We start from the raw sequence: 16,870 nt of genomic DNA, 5'->3' as shown, positions 1-16,870 counted from the left end.
AAAACAGGCGGTTTAGAGTGTGATTTAACTAGGTCTGCACGGTGTGCAAGATAGATTTTTGAGTGTAAACAATTCAATAATGGAAGAGAAATCACTTTCCTCTGGTTTTAATCTTGTACAGCCATCTATAAAAAGGGTTAGGTGGCTTTTTAGGAGACTTGGTGAATTTAATTGAGAAAATGAACCTTTTTTTTGTACTATTTTATGAGACATCTTGCCTTTTCCAGAGGGATACCACCAAACCATAAAGTGGTTGGCTTTTTTAAACAATGTTGCATAACTTTAATTTCTCTCTCAACCTACTTTCGAAACGATTTTGGATGAATAACTGTTGTTTTGAAGGGGAATACCATGCAGTTAAAGAATTTATATTGGTAAGTGCAGCCCCACCAATATTTGTGAATATCAACCAAGGTTATAAATGAAACCAAAGTGACATGCAACTCTAGTTGTTACAGCCGTAACTCTATAGACAATTAAGTGCATTTTCCTGTAGCTGATCTTGCACTTTGACCTTTGAGTGAAAAGGGTCAAAACCAAAAACAAACTTTCACTGCACAAGTTGTCAGTGGTTAGCACTGTCACCTCACAGCAACAAGGTCCTGGATTCAAGACAAAGCCTTTGTCCTTCTCGGTGGTTGTAGTTTTTCATCAGTTCTGTTAGATTTTAGAGAATAGTCAGAAGCAGTGGGCAGCCATAGCACAGCACCCAACCAATCCGGGTCTGGGGGCCTTGGTCAGCTGTTCTTCCCATGTTCTTGTGCATCTCCCCCTGAGTGCTAAACCTTCTACTCACAGTCTAAAAACAGAGATTTGCCAAACTGGAGCCTTTTACTTGTTTGTAAGAGTGAGCATGTTTGTCCTGGGATAGAAGCCAACCCCCAGCTGTGACCTTGAATGGGAAGCTATAGAATATTTATAAGCATTTAACTGTACTGATGAATAGGGCTGGCCCACGGCATCAGCGAAAAACAACTGCTACAGGGCTATAAGCATGAGAGGTTAATTTTTTTATTTCAAATAACTGGTAAATATGCACATAAAACTTTAGAAAAAATCTAAAACATTTTTTAGAATTCTGTCATTTTTTAGTTGGGAGGAAAAGACTGCTTTTCATACAGAGACATTCAGTAAACACTGTTTTGTAAGTACACATACAGAGATAGAAAAAAGGAGCACAGTGTGTTTCTCTCTGCAGCAGATAATGAGTCCTTCTCAAATACATGATCCAAATAAAGGTCCCTGGCATCCTTGCTGAGTTTGTCTCGGTATGATATGCTCTCACTTTGCTTCTGTTTCTCCAGTTTTCCAAACACCGATAACTGACACCTAACATTTGACCTTATTTTTAACCAGTGTTTACTAAACAAACATTAAAGGGGCCTTCCACCAATTTTACACATCAAGTTCAGTTTATTTCTCATGAGACGTCCTGCTCAGCCCTGCTCCAAAGTCTGATAAAATAACCTTTATGATGTTGGGGTATGGATACTTATCAAGATGCATCATGGGGAAGTGCCAGTGACTAAAGGTGAGGATATCTTAGCCCCAGCCCCTTCAAATTTGGATACTATTAATTTGTCTCTTGTGATTCCCTCGGCTTAATGGAAGTGCCAGGCTAAATCACTGGAGTACCGCTTTAAAGGACAATTGACATTATTTTCAACCCGGCCTTTAAAAAAATGGTTTAGCCATCAAAATTTAAATTTTCATCAATTTAGTCCCTGAAAAGCTCTGGGTAGGTGGGTGACACACACACACACACACACACACACACACACACACACACACACACACACACACACACACACACACACACACACACACACACACACACAGGACCATTTCAGCAAAGACATTTGACAGTTTCCAGTTTGAGATGATGCACAAAACCTCATCTGAGGCCTGAAAAAGGCCACGGCCGGCCCTGCTCACAAGGCTTTTCACCAAATTTATTGTTTTGTTTTTATTTTTGTGTCTATGTGTATTTTTGTCAGCATTGTCGAGAACAATATTACGTGTGTAAGCGTAGACACTGACGCATGTTAGTGTCATATATTCTACATCTGGGTAAATAACTAATTTTACTTAAAATCATGTATGCCACACACACACCCACACACAAATCCTTTGAGTCAGGGACCAAATGAGACAAGACCTATCATGTCTCCTCTCAGTGAGAGCAGACATTGTTGACTCACTGTAGTCTAGAGGCGCTTTGCCTGTGTCCCACCACAGCTATGCACTGTCTGACCAGAGCCTCGGAGCAAGGGTGTGCAGACTCACACACGTCCATTGATGCATGCAAACATTACACAAACACAGTCAGACACATATACATATACAGGTACATAGACACATACATAAGCCGGTCTCACTCTTTCTCCAGCTCTGCGGTTTGCTCTTTAATCCGCTCTTCAGTCACAACACACTCAAGAGCACGAAAACATGTACTTTCTCTCTTTCCTTCCCTCAGCTGCGCTACCAAATTTTAGACTTAACTGTGGGTTACTTCATATATCCGCTACAATCTGAGAGGGAGAGTTTGCTCTTTGGGGATAGATGTTACACCTGTCAGACAGTTCCTTAAAGCCCTCCTGAAAACCACTTGTGTTGAAAGGCTCAGTTTTCTCTTCACAAATCCCCCAACCATGTGGCCTGAGTGTGCCAGACACACTCCAGCCTGTCCTCCGACATCAAAGCCAGTCTCAAGCTCCAATTAAAGGCCCACTGGACCTGACATCATGGTGAATGAAATGATGTTCAAGTATTCATCCCCTGACTCTTCACAACCATGCCCAGACTAACCTGTTACGATGCTTTGGGCAAACTATATATGGCAGATTCATTACAAGCACAGAGATTCAGAAACAACCACTACTCATGTGCAGGAATAATACTCTCATCCCCCAGGTTTTGTGTGTATGAATTTGTAATAATTTGATCAAACAGAATTTTGTTATAGAATGTGAACCATGTGAGCACAATTAAGGTCTACTGCCCCAGTTTAGTGCTACTCTTCCACAAAGTTGGTACATTAAAGTGTCTATAATTGATATTTTTATAATAACAGTGCATCATATGACAATGTGAAAGGTATTGATTGTAGCGTTGAAGCTACACAAAATTAACAGCTGAACCTGAGACTGAGCTTATTTAGTTGTCTTTACGGTTAGGGTTAGCAACTGAAGAGCCAGATATTTCCCTCAGAAGTTGGTAGAGACCAAAACCAGAGCTAAACCAGAGAGTGACTACTGGACTTACATTCATCAGGTGGACAGAAACACAACTCCAGATGAATAATAATCTTTTCTCTGTAACTACTTGCTGTGTAAACAAACAACTGTTTGCTATAAAAGTTCTCCATATCAAAGTAAAAGCCGATGATATTTCAATGTGAGGTTCACAAGCTGTTTATGTTGCTCCCCAAGAGTCAAACAAACAAACAAACACACAAACAAACCATAATTGCAAGTTTAAAAAAAGAGTTGTCAAAATTAGAAGTCAAGACATCTTGACTTTTAGTCTCTTATATACTGGGTCCTTCATTTCCCATGCTGCAACTTTAGAGGACAACATGACACCAACAAGGCTGTTTCCTTAGGCACCCTCTAGAGCCACAGAGACACCTGTCTGCAGATCAATACTCCTCATGAAAACACTGAACTTTATGAGTAATCAGTTGAGTGGCCCTTTAAAACTAGATTGTTACAAGATTCAGCCACAAGATCTGGTAATAATACAGGATCTCTATTACTTGATATTGTGTTGTTGTGGTGCAAATTCCTGCAAAATCCCAAACAAATTTGTGTCCATTAGATCAACAAAAACTAAATAACAGCCAGTGAACCTGGGGCTTCTGGGGCACTTGGGGATCTGCATTACCCTGCTGTTAATCCAGCCTCGCTCACACCTGCGACTTACACATGCTTTCGCACGCAGAAAGGACAAAAGGCAAACCACATGTACCGATGTGCAGCCACACATGCGTAGCCACCCACAGTCAGACAGACAGATAGGGAAACACATAGCCGGTGTCTCACCACAAACACACACACAGACAAAACCGACACACCCCGCCATTGACTGTCCTGGCCTTGTTTACTCATGACCATCACCGCTCTTCAGCAGTCAACCCCGTCATTCCACAGATTCCTGTGTCCCAGCTCTATTTTATGTGCTCTGCAGAAGAACTGAGTTTTTTTTTCTTCTGGTCATCAAAGACAGAAATCGTGTAGGCATTATTAAATAATTCTGACAAATATAATGAAAACAAATGATGGTTACAGATGCTCAGAGAAAACACGAAATATTTAAATTATTATTTTCATGCATTTTGTTTTTTGAATTAGAAGAAGTGAAGTCTAATTTTTCTGCATTCTGCCTTGTTGGAGGGCCACAGAGCAGTGACACATTTGACTGAAACTGAAACAAAAGATAAAAACTGGGACCTACAGGTGTTTACAAGTTAAAAGTTTTCTCAAACAACTTTTATCTGTGCAACACTGCCATCTATAGATCATCAACAATAACTCCACAAACTTGCTTAATTGCCTTATTGTCAGGTTTAGTCTTACATAACAAGAATAAACAAAGGATGAACTCTTGATTTGTTTGACACAGAAAAGCAGAGAGTGTCTGGCCAAAAGGTAATTGTCCATATTTACTTTATTCCTTTAAATGCTCGGTTTCTTCCCACAGACCAAAGATATGTGGGTCAGGTGAACTACATGAACTCTAAATTACCTGTTAAGTGTTGGTTTGTTTGTGCATTGTGTTTGCCCTGTGACAGACTAGTGACCTGCCTGGGATGCTGAGATAGACTCCAGATGATTCTGTGATGTTGCACTGTAACATTCAGCTATTTAAACTGGATGGATGATTATATAACAAACCCCTCTGTGTGACACAATCCAAATTAAAAGAAAACATTAAAAACACTAACAATGTTGTGAGCAAAAAAAAAAAAAAAAAAAAAAGAAGTAAACAACGCTTATATGTCAAAAATGATCCTAGCTTTATTTTACATATTGACTCAACAACTTTTAAAATGTTTGTCTTGGTTAGTTGGTGCCTTTCATCCACTCTCCTTACTCCCTAAATGAACTGTATGTGACTTTATGCTGAATATTTTAGGCCTTCCAACTTATTATTGACCTGCTACCTCTACAGACTAACAATATACATCTCAGTTTATTTGTGAATTTAAACATCTTTTGTGTAGATGTTCATCTTTTTAAGCTTAACATCTGTAAGGTACTGCCATCTAGGGACAAACCCTGAATCTGCAAGCTGACAAAATGTGAAAAATGAAACAATCATGCCTCAGTATGACTGCAAACGTGGTAGTTTTACTCAACTACTGAGGTGTTCATTTATTCACAACCCTAAGCCTTTCCAGTTGGAGGTAACATCTCGAGCAAGAACTCCATAAACAGGAATTGGAGGTCATCTCTTTATAATGAGATTAATAAAATTAACAGGTTCTGCATAGGTCGGCAGGTCAGAAATAATTTTACCTCTGTAAAAATAAATGGGACTTTCAATTCTAAACTGAAAGGCTTGCACAACAGTAAGTCGTAACGCGGTTACGTCATACGTGTGCGCCGAGTCCACCCTCTGACATTCAATGACAGTTTTTCTTTGATAACACGGGAAGTTAAACTGTAAATTATCCACCATGCAAAGAGCCACACATACAGCTTTATACGACTGGTCTCAGATTGTCGGTCCAGTGATGATACGCCAGTGTTTAAAATGCAGAGGTAAGAAGCAGTGTTTTTTTTAAATAACTTCATCTACGACAGCTAAGAGCTAACGTGCTACAGTGCTAAAAACACTTATCTAATGTGGTCAGCGTGTCTGCAGTGTCTACCATTGTCACCGTTATTACTGTAAGTATGCTGTAAGTCCAGGCTCACAGTGTAACAGGGGCGTTATGCACACTGTCAATGTTTCATGACAGTCTTGTTTGTTAGCTGGTACGGTTGTTATTTTCTTTACAGAGGAACAGAAAGTCCTCAGCAGTGTGCAGTCCGGACCACACTTTTTCTTTTCATTTTTCTTCACATAATATTTAGTGTGTTCTAAGCAAATTCGTCTGGACATGAAACCGAATATATAATAATGTCTTCAACATGATTTTCAAATGTTTTAGCTGCTAGTGGGGACACACACTGAGCCGTGAGGTTTTTGGAAGGAGCCAACGGTTTTCATGGCCACAGAATAACCGAAGTTACTAACGTTATGTTTCTGTCGTGTTTGGTGTAACAGCGCCCCTGGGGCAGAGCTCACGTGCCTACAGCATAGTTCCGCCCCCGCGCGACAGCGACGAGAAAGAGATGCTGCACCGAATCCTGCGCGTGGACCACGCGGGTGAATATGGTGCCAACCGCATCTACGCCGGACAGATGGCAGTGTTGGGTCGATCCAGGACCGCACCTCTCATCCAGGTGTGGCCACAGTGTGACACGTAGCTTTAAAGTAGGACAGTCTGTCTGTCCACTGTCAACAATATGTGTGCTGCTTCATTTGTGAACTACATCACTGTTCTTTAACCTGCTTTAGACCACAGTTCATACTGATGGCTCCTCATGGCAAAGCACTTGACATCATGTGAGCCACACACAGAACAGTGTGACCAATGTGGCTGGTTTTGGCTGTGACATGATAAAGTTCAGACTTCTCCACAACAAGTGTTTTCAATTTAGTAGAATCATGAAATTCACTCTTAACTTTCTGTTGTCCCTTCTCAATGTTTAGATCTGACTGTAGATTTTAATGTGGGCAAATGGGTGAATCTGAAAGCTTGGTTGAATTTTTACTTAAAAATCTCTCCTAAATGTGATTTTAATGTTTCACCCACAAGTGTCATTATTGGACTCAAGCATGGAGAAACTGTATCTTGCTCAGTAAGAAAAATAATTGTTCATCTGTGTTCAACATGAGTATAATTGTGTCATTTTCAATACTCCATGTATGTGTTTACTTTTCTTTTAGGAAATGTGGAACCAAGAGAAGAAACACCTTGAGAAATTCAATGAAATTCTGGCAGAGAACAGAGTTAGGCCTACAGCACTGTTACCCCTCTGGAATGTTGCTGGGTTTGTATTAGGTTGGTACAGCTCATAAACAGACAGCAAGTTTGGATAGTTTCTGGATAACTTACTATGAAGAGCAAAACTAAGTTATAAAAGATTTCTGTCCCAGTTTTAAATCGTGCCTTAGCTTGAATCCTGATTTTCCTCAGGTTAAAGACGTGTCTGTTGTAAGAGAAAACTAAGAAGCTTTTGTCTTCATGTCTGTATTTGTTTACTCACATATTAGAACTTGATGCAAAATCTGACTGACATATAAACAAGTAATTTTATGTTGCTGAGGTTGAACCTTATTTCACTAGTTAGTCTGCTGCAGTTTTCATGTATAGTCAGGTGTTGCTTTGTCAAATCTAAACCGCGCACTTCTCTTGTTTAAAATATCTGCTAGGGGCGTCCACTGCACTGCTGGGGAAAGAAGGGGCCATGGCGTGCACGGTGGCGGTGGAGGAGAGTATCTCAGAGCACTACAACAGTCAGATAAGAGCTCTGATGGAGAAAGACCCAGAGAGATACACTGAACTTTTAAACGTGAGTCAGTCACTGTTTTCTGTGTAACTTAAGAGTACTGAATAGTTCGTACAGCAGTAATCTACTACAGCTCTGCTACAGTGTAAAGACAGTGAACAGTAAAAGGTGAGGCTGTTTTCAGTTTGATATAATTACACTGGTCCACAGTATCATGTCATTGTGGGTTTCATTTTCCTTTTACTTCTAAAGAGTCCGTTCAGATTTATTTGCACAGTTATACCCATTTAGTATAAGTACCCAAGTTAATAGTATATAGTAATATATATATATATATATATATATATATGCAACTGTCACACACACACACACACAGTAGGTTTGTGTAGTGAAAATGGGGCACTGATGAAAGTCAGGAGTGAAATCTGAATAAGGTCACTGTCTCAATGAATGTCTGGGGATGTATTTCAATAGGTTATTAAAGAATTCAGAGACGATGAGATGGACCATCATGATACAGGACTGGAGCATGATGCTGAAACAGTAAGTATAATTTATAGTCTTGGTTGGTTATTAATGTGGTAATTTGTTAAATGTCATTCATTCATTATGTGTTTATTTTACCGAGATCTGTCATGTATCAAAGAAATGAAGAAAATTAACTTTCACTAAAAGCTGATCAAAACACACCTTCAATTAAACTGAAATAAGTACTAATACCACTGTGATCTCAGTATGTTTTGTTTTTTTTATTCCAGCTACCTGGATACTGGCTACTTAAAAATGTAATACAGTTAGGCTGCAAAGCTGCAATATATGTTTCTCAGCGTGTCTAACTCTGTATTTAAAAGTTACATTTTTCAAGAGTTTGTTTTGATATCTTGACTCAGTTTTTGTAAATGGGTTAAATTGAACTGTTTGTTGTTGTACCAGTTTTGCCAGATTGCAAGTGTTGTATACAAACATTCACAGTTATCTACATGAACCTGAATTTTTATTGCTTTGTACAGTATATAATTCATGGACTGTTTAAGTTGGTGGAGGTGACCTTCCTGAATTAAATGGCAGAACTCTACTCTGCTTTGTGAGTGTAAATCTTTCTATGTCTGTTTTTTTACAGTTCTCTTGTTGAGAGGCTGCCTGCCTGATAAGTGATGTTGGTGAAACAACTGCTTTTGAATTACGATGGTGTGAGCTTACTGAACATGTAATGCAGTTACCTAACATCTTTGAATACTTTTATTCTGCCTTGATGTTCCTCAGTAGTCCGGTTGCTGCACATGCAGGAATGGACTGTGTTTATCTGCACTTAAAGATCTTTCGCTTGCCTTTGACTAAAAGATCAATACCTAAAATACACATGATAAGGACATATTGATACTAGCATAGTCGTGCCATCATACCCTTCAACAAACTCTCCTGTTTCACATGTAATAGTTCATATATCAAGCTGAGCAATGACTTGTCATTCTGGCCTAACTGCTAAGCGCCCTCACACAGCTGTTCTGGGTACATTAGGTCACTGAGAAAGAAGGACTGACAAGAGGCTTGTCCAGGGGCCCCTAATCTATTAGGCCTTTCAGCAGGTTGAGCAAAGTGTTCATTCCCCTCATAGTCAATATCAGTTTGTCCTCAGTGTACATTGAGTACTGACCCAAGGCCCTTTTACCCGTGCTTTAGCCTTTTTAAGCACCGGGGACATGCTGATACAGTGATTTATGGCCAGTGTCAAGAGATGATAGGACTTCAATGAAATCCTTTGATGGTAATTTGTCTCTTGGCTCTAGCAGGCATTAATGACGTTTACTAAATGGAAAGCCTAAAACTATACAGTATAGAGTGTATTAATACAGATGGGTGGTAACTAAAGGAAAAACCAACAGATAGAGCCTTGTTAAGATGTTGGACCTCCATGAACCATCAGAGAGGCTTTAATCAACAAGTCTCTGGAGGGACGTTTTGAGCATTTTGACGCTTGCGTTAGCCTTCAGCTCAAAGCATGACTGTGTCTATGTTCTCTGACTAAAATGTAAGGATATGAGAGGCACAAAATGGGGCTACAAGCTGGATTTTGTCAACATATCATGATTTTACACTTTTCTATGATGACCCACAATGTTACAAAGAATAATTTGAATTAAAACAACCCATAACAGTAGTATATCTGATGCCAAAATGCCAAAAAATCTCTTGTTCCAGCCTCAGTTGTGTGGATTCTTCATCAAATGATAATAAACCAAAACCAAAACCTTACGCTTTTGGACCATTGGTCTTACAAGACGAGCATTATGAAGATGTCATTTTGGGCTTTGGGAATTAGTGAGGAGTATTTTTCACCATTTTCTGGCATTCAACAATTAACTGATTGATGAAGAAAATAATCAACAGATAAATCGATAATGAAAATAATCAGTTGCAGGCTTAGATGAAACCATTTAGCAACCTCTCATGCCCTTTGCATTTGCTGAAGCGCTTCTCCACTCATTTATTCAGGTCTTTCCTTTAAATTGTCTCTTATCTGTATATCGGTGACTGCACTAGACGTGTCTCACGGAGGTGAGCTGTTACCCAGGTTCACAGGCTCTGATCTATTTTGCCTAGCATGAGGTCAGAGGAGTTATTTTAGCTGGGGTGGGTTTGCATATCAGACCTGACCTCAGGGGTTAATGTGCCGTATGGCCTCCGTTCCTTAAAAATAGGTTCTTCTTTACTGTGCATCAGCCCAAGTAAAAGCTGACGTTAAACAACCCCTTCCCAGCTATGTTTATTATGGTTTTGCATATTATGAGCCAAACTTTTTCAGAATTATAAAAGCATTTTGACTCTCTTACCTGTACTAAGTACACAAGAACAGAATAATGTGTTTTAATGTGACAAGGACAAAAAGGCATGAAACTTACTTTAATGGTTGTAGGAGGTCACCCTCTTTATATAAGCAACATGAGACAGTGAGCAGCTTTGCAAATCAAAGGTAGATCATCATTCATTACCTCAGCTCCAGATTCCTAGTGCTGACAGTTTTATAGCAAGTTGCATCTGTTTAAATAAAGCAACAAATGTACAGCTCCATCTGTAGCACCATCTTGGGTGATGAAATTACCGGTAAATAAAAACAAGAGTGATGACTCAGTCACAGCGCCGGGGTTAATAACCGTAAACCATCAACTCTACATCTAAATTAGCTGCCATGTATAACTACAGATGTAATACACTTTTATGTAGTACATAATACCTGTATGTAATACATTTTTAGTACATCAGACAGCTCCATGCTGCGTCTGTCTGTGACCACCAGGAGTTCATGTGAATTGTTTAGGTTCTTTTCTCAGAATCGTGTCCAAAGGATTCTGCTGAAACACCGACTGAGAAATTGGCAACAGGAATTTGAAGAAGGCAATAAAACTTAACTAAACTGGGACTGTCTTGCTACCCGTGAATAATTGTGGTTGTAAATTTTGAGCAGCACGGATAATACAAATCCCTATAAGTCATAAAAGCTTTCGGATACAGATTGTATTGCTTCTTGGCTTGGATATATGCAGACTGTCAGTTATCAGGCCTTTCTGAGGTTTATAGTAACTAATAGGTAGCATAAGGTCCATCTGTAGCACTGAAAAGCCATTGGAGATTGAGCAGATATTGTTTCAAGTTAGAATCAGCAGCTTGGAGCGTGATAGTATTTATTTATGTCTGACAGCTTTCAAAATGTTGGCCTTTCAGATTTTATAAATGCGCTAATATATAAGAATCATATCAGATCATTTGAAATGATAGATTACACAGAATCATTCTTTAAACAAACTATATATATCCCATCCGAAAAAGGCCCAGTGACAAAAAATATGGTGTTGTTTCCTTTCTCCTTGAGGACATGATGCACCCACCTTTGTGTATTTTAAGGTAAGTATTTGTATTACTATTTGAAAATATTCAAGTCATATGCCTCATGTGCGCTGTGGAATTAGGTGTTATCTGCAAACCAGAAAGCTTTCTGAATTTAAGACCATAAAGAGCACAGTAATCAATTCACTCTGTTTCAGATCTATTTAACACTAAGTACATGGACTGCAAAGCACCTGCAAAGCACACTGATTTACATGTTACATCTCCTTTGTTTAATCAGTACAAAAACCAAAGTTGGCTAAGATGCACACCACAGCACTGCAACGTCCACTTTTTGTCTTCTGACCTTTTCTGCATGTTGTACCCTTCTTTCTCCCCATGTTTGCCGTTTGTCTCTACATCAACTGTTAAAAAAAAAAGTGACTGGCACATAAACCCCAGTAAAAACCCACAACATAATGTTCTTATGCTTTGGTTTTGCTCAAATTTTGCCACAAAATATTATGTTAATCAATGAGCATTTGAGATGTTAGCAGTTCCACCTGTTTCCAGTCTTTAGCTAAGCTAACCAGCTGCTGCCTGCAGTTTCATATACGTGAGAATGGTGTCAGTCTTCTCATCTAACTCATCATCATCTAACATCTAAGAAAGTAAAAAAGCTTATTTTCCAAAATATCAAACTACTGCTTAAAGGCACTGGTCTGCATTTGCTTGCATTTCTCAATTCTTTGTCTTCCTTAATACAAAGAATAATTATCTTTACTAATTCATATACACATTCACTTTCTCTATTTGTCCTGCCAGGAATATCATTACTTTAAGATCATTATGCCCCAAAACAACTTTGCATTGATATGGTTCAGCATAGATTCAACCTGATCTCTGGAAACCTATTGATATTATGTTTTGTCTGATGACCTCAGCCCAGTCGACTGCTTGTGGTGATAAAGCTAACACAGATGCTAACTGTCATGTGTCACCATATATTTTATGTATGAATCGTGCATACTTATTAGAGTATGCATTGCCTTGACCCTTTAACAAGGGGTTCCCAGAAGCGAGGAGCCATTAGCTGAACCGACACAGTTGAGCTTTTCATATACTTCTGGTTATCCAGGTCAGCTATTCACAAACAGTGGTATGGCCTGAAAAATAGCCATACACAGACAGGCAACTCTATAAATAGTAAATGGTAAACATTTTTACAGTTCTGTGGTATGTCTATACATATACACGTACATATGCATACATGGGTGATGTCACTGTATGCTTTAGATTGCTGTGCTTCACAGAGCAGCTAAGTGAAGTAAATCTGAAATGGAGTTTGGTCTCAAATTAATAGATTTTTTTCCCCTGTAATTTAGCAAAGAAAATATAAGTGAATATATGTTAAACTGCTGTGCTGAAAGATATATACCATGCATATGTGCATGCCCATGTGGATCTGACTACTTAAACCCATGATAAATCTTTTGGGGGACTGAGGGGTGTGTGCCCTGAGAGAGCTGTGACCACGCGTCCACATGTCTTCACAGCGTGAAGTGACAACACACGATGCAAAGCACTGACATCACTTCAGCTGGAATCTGTGATTTACGGCCTGTCACACAGTGCCGTCTACCAACCGCTTTGGAGAAAGAAAAACACACCAAGGTCAGTCTTCGAGGAAGGTTAATCAGTATAAAATTTCTACAACTGAATTTCATCATGAGAAACTGTGGGTCGCACCATGTTTATCGTATCATGAAACGTCAATTTTAACAAATGTCCATGTAGAAAACAGCTACAACCACAACGATGGCAAAGGAATCCTGATCATATCAGGTATCAAATCAAATGGTAAACAGGTGCGTGTAAAATCAGTTTCTTCTCAGCAGTTTCAGGATGTAAAACACAGAACTACTGTACAACATACAATGTTGATAAAAACCATAGTACTGAGTGAGATTAAATGTAGATATATTCATGCATGTAACTCTATTTTTATAATAATAATAATAATAATATCACCTTAAAGTGACATAACTAACAACATGGCATGTAGACACATTTTTACACCTTATCAGATTGTCATGAAATTTAGTACAGACCTTCATGGTCCATGGAGGATGAATCTTAGTGACTTTAGTGACTTGGGCTTAAGTTTTAATTTGTCCAGTGCTATTTTTTTTAATGATCAAATACCTTCTGACATGCTAAACTAAGATGGTGAACATGTTGACATTATACCTGCTAAACGTTACCACGTTAGCATGCTGATTTTAGCTCAAAGCAAACTGGTTTTTGGGGCATATGCAGAATGCACACAAGTTCTTAGGGCATGAACTCCATTTTTATTTACTTATTTTACAAAGATCTGGTTTACTTAATTAAACCATGATATTAAATGGACAAATAAAAATCAAGGTGACATTTGGATTTATCTTCTCTCCTCAGATGGCACTTGCACAGCTGTTTCCACTCGGTGTTGTGCGATAGTTGTATTGTTGATCAGGCGGGAGGACTTATGTGAAGGACCTATTGTCGAGTGCCGGAGCTGAGCATGGTGTGACCCCTCCGCTGGTATCCATCATTGCACTGACAGGCCTGGTGGTTCATTCAGCATGACTCCAAGGCCACGTTGCTGCTCCACTGAGTCATGAACTCAAAAGCCACTTCAAGCTGTTCACTCAAGCACAGTATGTTTCCCCCCTCTTCGGAATCGGCTGTCCCACTTAGGCAGGAGGACAGTATAAAGGCCCATAGAACCCATGTGAGGTGAGTAATTTAGATTAGTCCGTTATTATTAAAATAAATTTCCATATCAATGACAACAAAGAGCACACACAATGAGGTGCAAAGCTGCAACATTTCAATGCTTTGAAGCCCATTAGAAAAATGACATGAATAAATATTAGATTGCACAACTCTTCTCCTACATCCTCTGGTATTTCCCAAATGTAACTCCACTCAGATGGAGAAGGCCACATTTCTGTAAAATTGTTTTGAGAAAAACATGAGCATATGCAACTTGCACGACCTGATATTTAGTTCATTTGTACAAATTTGCGCTACACTAACTTTTGTGATGTGATTCTCTGTTTTCACAGTTTGTCCTTTGCACATCTTTGGCTGTTCAGGATTGTGGTTGTGGTATTCATATTCGAAGCCGAACATATTTTTCTACGATGCAGATGCGTCTGGCATGCCAGTAAGGTGGACAGTACGCATAGTTTGTTGTGAGGGGTTCAGCAGAATGAGCTGCAGCTTCTCGTAGCACTCAAAGCATATTCACTTGTCACCTATCCTTTTCTATGCCCATTACATCCCCCCCCCCCCCCCCCCCCCCCCACCCCCACCCGGCCCCCAGTCTGTCGTCCTCACTGATTGAATGCAGAGGCTATGGTCACATCTCATATCTCTCGTCTGAGCTTCGTTTTCATGTGGCTCGTACAAATACCACTCTCATCTCCTATTAATCATGGGCCTCTTTTCCCAGCTATGCCCTCCACTGCTGGTGACAGCATAGATTCAGAGTGATGCTGTTGCAGATTGTCAAATTACACGCAACATGGCAAGGGTAGCTGCGAGACATAATCGTGGATGGATCACAACCTCATTTCAAGGTTTTGTTGATTCATTCTTGATACAACAAAGGTGTTTTAATCTGTGTTAAAACAAGAGTTTGTTGATTGGACCGCTCAGTGGTTTCAGTCTGTTGTTCATGTGGTTGGGTTTTGGAGATGTTACCTGTGGGTCACAGCCTTTCTGCACTGTGGTGCGGGCATAAGAATCCAGCATATGACTGCCGTCTCTGGCTCGTTGTTCTTTGAAGCTATCAGCTGACAAATATTCTAGCTCGCAGGCCGGGGCCCTCAGACATTGAGGCTGGTGATGACACACATGCTCAGCAGACAAAGTGCCCGGACCACCTGGGCTTTAGGTGTCCTGACCTTGGAGGCTGGCTGTGAAAAATAACAACACAAGGGGAGAAAGAATGCCTCCTATGCTGCACAAGGGGTCAAGCTGTTGCCCCTGTCAGGGTGAAGTTCAACATGCCTCCTGAGCCTCATATGGGAACAAAATGTATATTTTTCAAAGGTAAAGAGGCAAATGTAATAGACTCCAGAAGTGTGGCAGTTCTCATTTTTTGTGTGTGGTGTGTGAGCGTGTCTGTAGATGCTGACAGGGCCATTGAACCCATTACAGGTTCTGGGAGTTTAACCACTGGAGGTATAGAACACAAATTCACTTTAATCCATTGATCTGAAGCCTGCTCTGAAAAACGTATCATTCTGTCCAATCCCATATCAAAGAAAAACAAAATAGCAGTGATGCCGTCTCTCTGTTCGTGACATTCTGGCGAAACAGTGATAGATTTACGGCAACATCTTTCGTTTTTCAGCTATTTGAGGTATCTGTTAAACAGATTGTTGCATTGATTTCTGGGAAGACAGATGGTGGTGTGCATGCTTCAAGACAACTGAAGGAATGAAAAATTGTTCAGCTCGGTAGATCAAATTCAGTATAGTGATGTCCTTAGGGTACATTTTTATTGTGCGTAGGTGCATACGATCTCTCAGACATATTTCTGAGTAGCTTTGTTTTCTTTCTGGCCATAGTTGAAAGTAGCTAAAATAGCAGATAGCTGAAATGCTTGAAAATGAGACAAAAATACCATTTTTTCCCTGCCAAAGCAATAAGACAAACCTTGATAAAACTGTCTGCCTTGTTTATAAGTCTCTAAATGGTTAGGTGATTATTGCAGACAACACACTGTATGATTTTGCCAAAAGAGACAATAATCCTCAACACACCCAAAATAAAACAGCTATTTTGCTACCCATTTTACAGTTTCCCTTTGACCTAATCATAATGTTTTTATGTGTGCCTTTAAAATTGAAATTGTTGTACAGTCCTTTATGTATTTCATATTTCATGTTTGAAAGCAGAGTAAATGTGCTCTTGTTAAAGTGTCCAGTCTCTTGAATGGGATGTGAATTGAAACTATATTGTCTTTATTATTATGTAGTTATTCTTGTATTCTGTACTTAACTCAATTCCAGGCCCCCTACCGCCCTGCAGTCCTTTCAGTCCCAGCAGCCCAATGCAGCCCTGTGCAGCCTCTGGCCTCCCAAGCGATCATTATTTGCTGTGATTGACACGTCGGGATGGTGTGCATTTCATTGATGAGAATTTTAGAGCCTGGGGCTCGTGATCCTTCAGCGATCGGTGGTACGTCACCCTACAGCCATCCCAGGGGGGACAGTCACAGATCAGTTTCAAATACTCTGTCTGTTTCTTCAGCAAAGGCAAACTATCCTGCCATCCAGGAGTCTGCAGAGTACGACCTAGAAGGGAAAGCAACTGCAGGTAAAGACACACTTCACCAAGCCTTTCAATCTGAAGGACAAAAATTCTGTTTTTACTATCTGGACTATTGACTTATTATCATGTTGCTCACCATTTTGATATTCAAATTTTAT

The 16,870-nt window shown here is 39.7% G+C and overlaps 1 protein-coding gene across 1 annotated transcript; it reads left to right on the top strand.

Annotated features, from left to right (window-relative positions):
• Positions 1 to 5,599: 5,599 nt before the first annotated feature.
• coq7 (coenzyme Q7 homolog, ubiquinone (yeast)) lies at positions 5,600 to 8,651 on the top strand. Its single transcript, XM_041036365.1, has 6 exons — positions 5,600 to 5,765; positions 6,274 to 6,452; positions 7,000 to 7,114; positions 7,486 to 7,625; positions 8,037 to 8,105; positions 8,321 to 8,651. The coding sequence occupies exons 1-6, from the start codon at positions 5,681 to 5,683 to the stop codon at positions 8,396 to 8,398; spliced, it is 666 nt and encodes a 221-aa protein (XP_040892299.1). The 5' UTR covers positions 5,600 to 5,680; the 3' UTR covers positions 8,399 to 8,651.
• Positions 8,652 to 16,870: the final 8,219 nt, after the last annotated feature.

This window comes from Toxotes jaculatrix, chromosome 4 (assembly GCF_017976425.1).
Source record: "Toxotes jaculatrix isolate fToxJac2 chromosome 4, fToxJac2.pri, whole genome shotgun sequence".
In the NCBI taxonomy this organism is placed as follows: domain Eukaryota; kingdom Metazoa; phylum Chordata; class Actinopteri; family Toxotidae; genus Toxotes; species Toxotes jaculatrix.
Note: the sequence above shows the minus strand (reverse complement) of the source record. Positions and strands in the feature narration are given on the sequence as shown.

What these genes read in the sequence shown, in the direction of transcription:
- coq7 (XM_041036365.1), top strand. Translation starts at nt 5,681, where the DNA reads ATGCAAAGAGCCACACATACAGCTTTATACGACTGGTCTCAGATTGTC. An exon ending in GGACCGCACCTCTCATCCAG is followed by an intron (nt 6,453 to 6,999) that starts GTGTGGCCACAG and finishes CTTTTCTTTTAG; the next exon opens with GAAATGTGGAACCAAGAGAA. An exon ending in TGGAGCATGATGCTGAAACA is followed by an intron (nt 8,106 to 8,320) that starts GTAAGTATAATT and finishes TTTTTATTCCAG; the next exon opens with CTACCTGGATACTGGCTACT.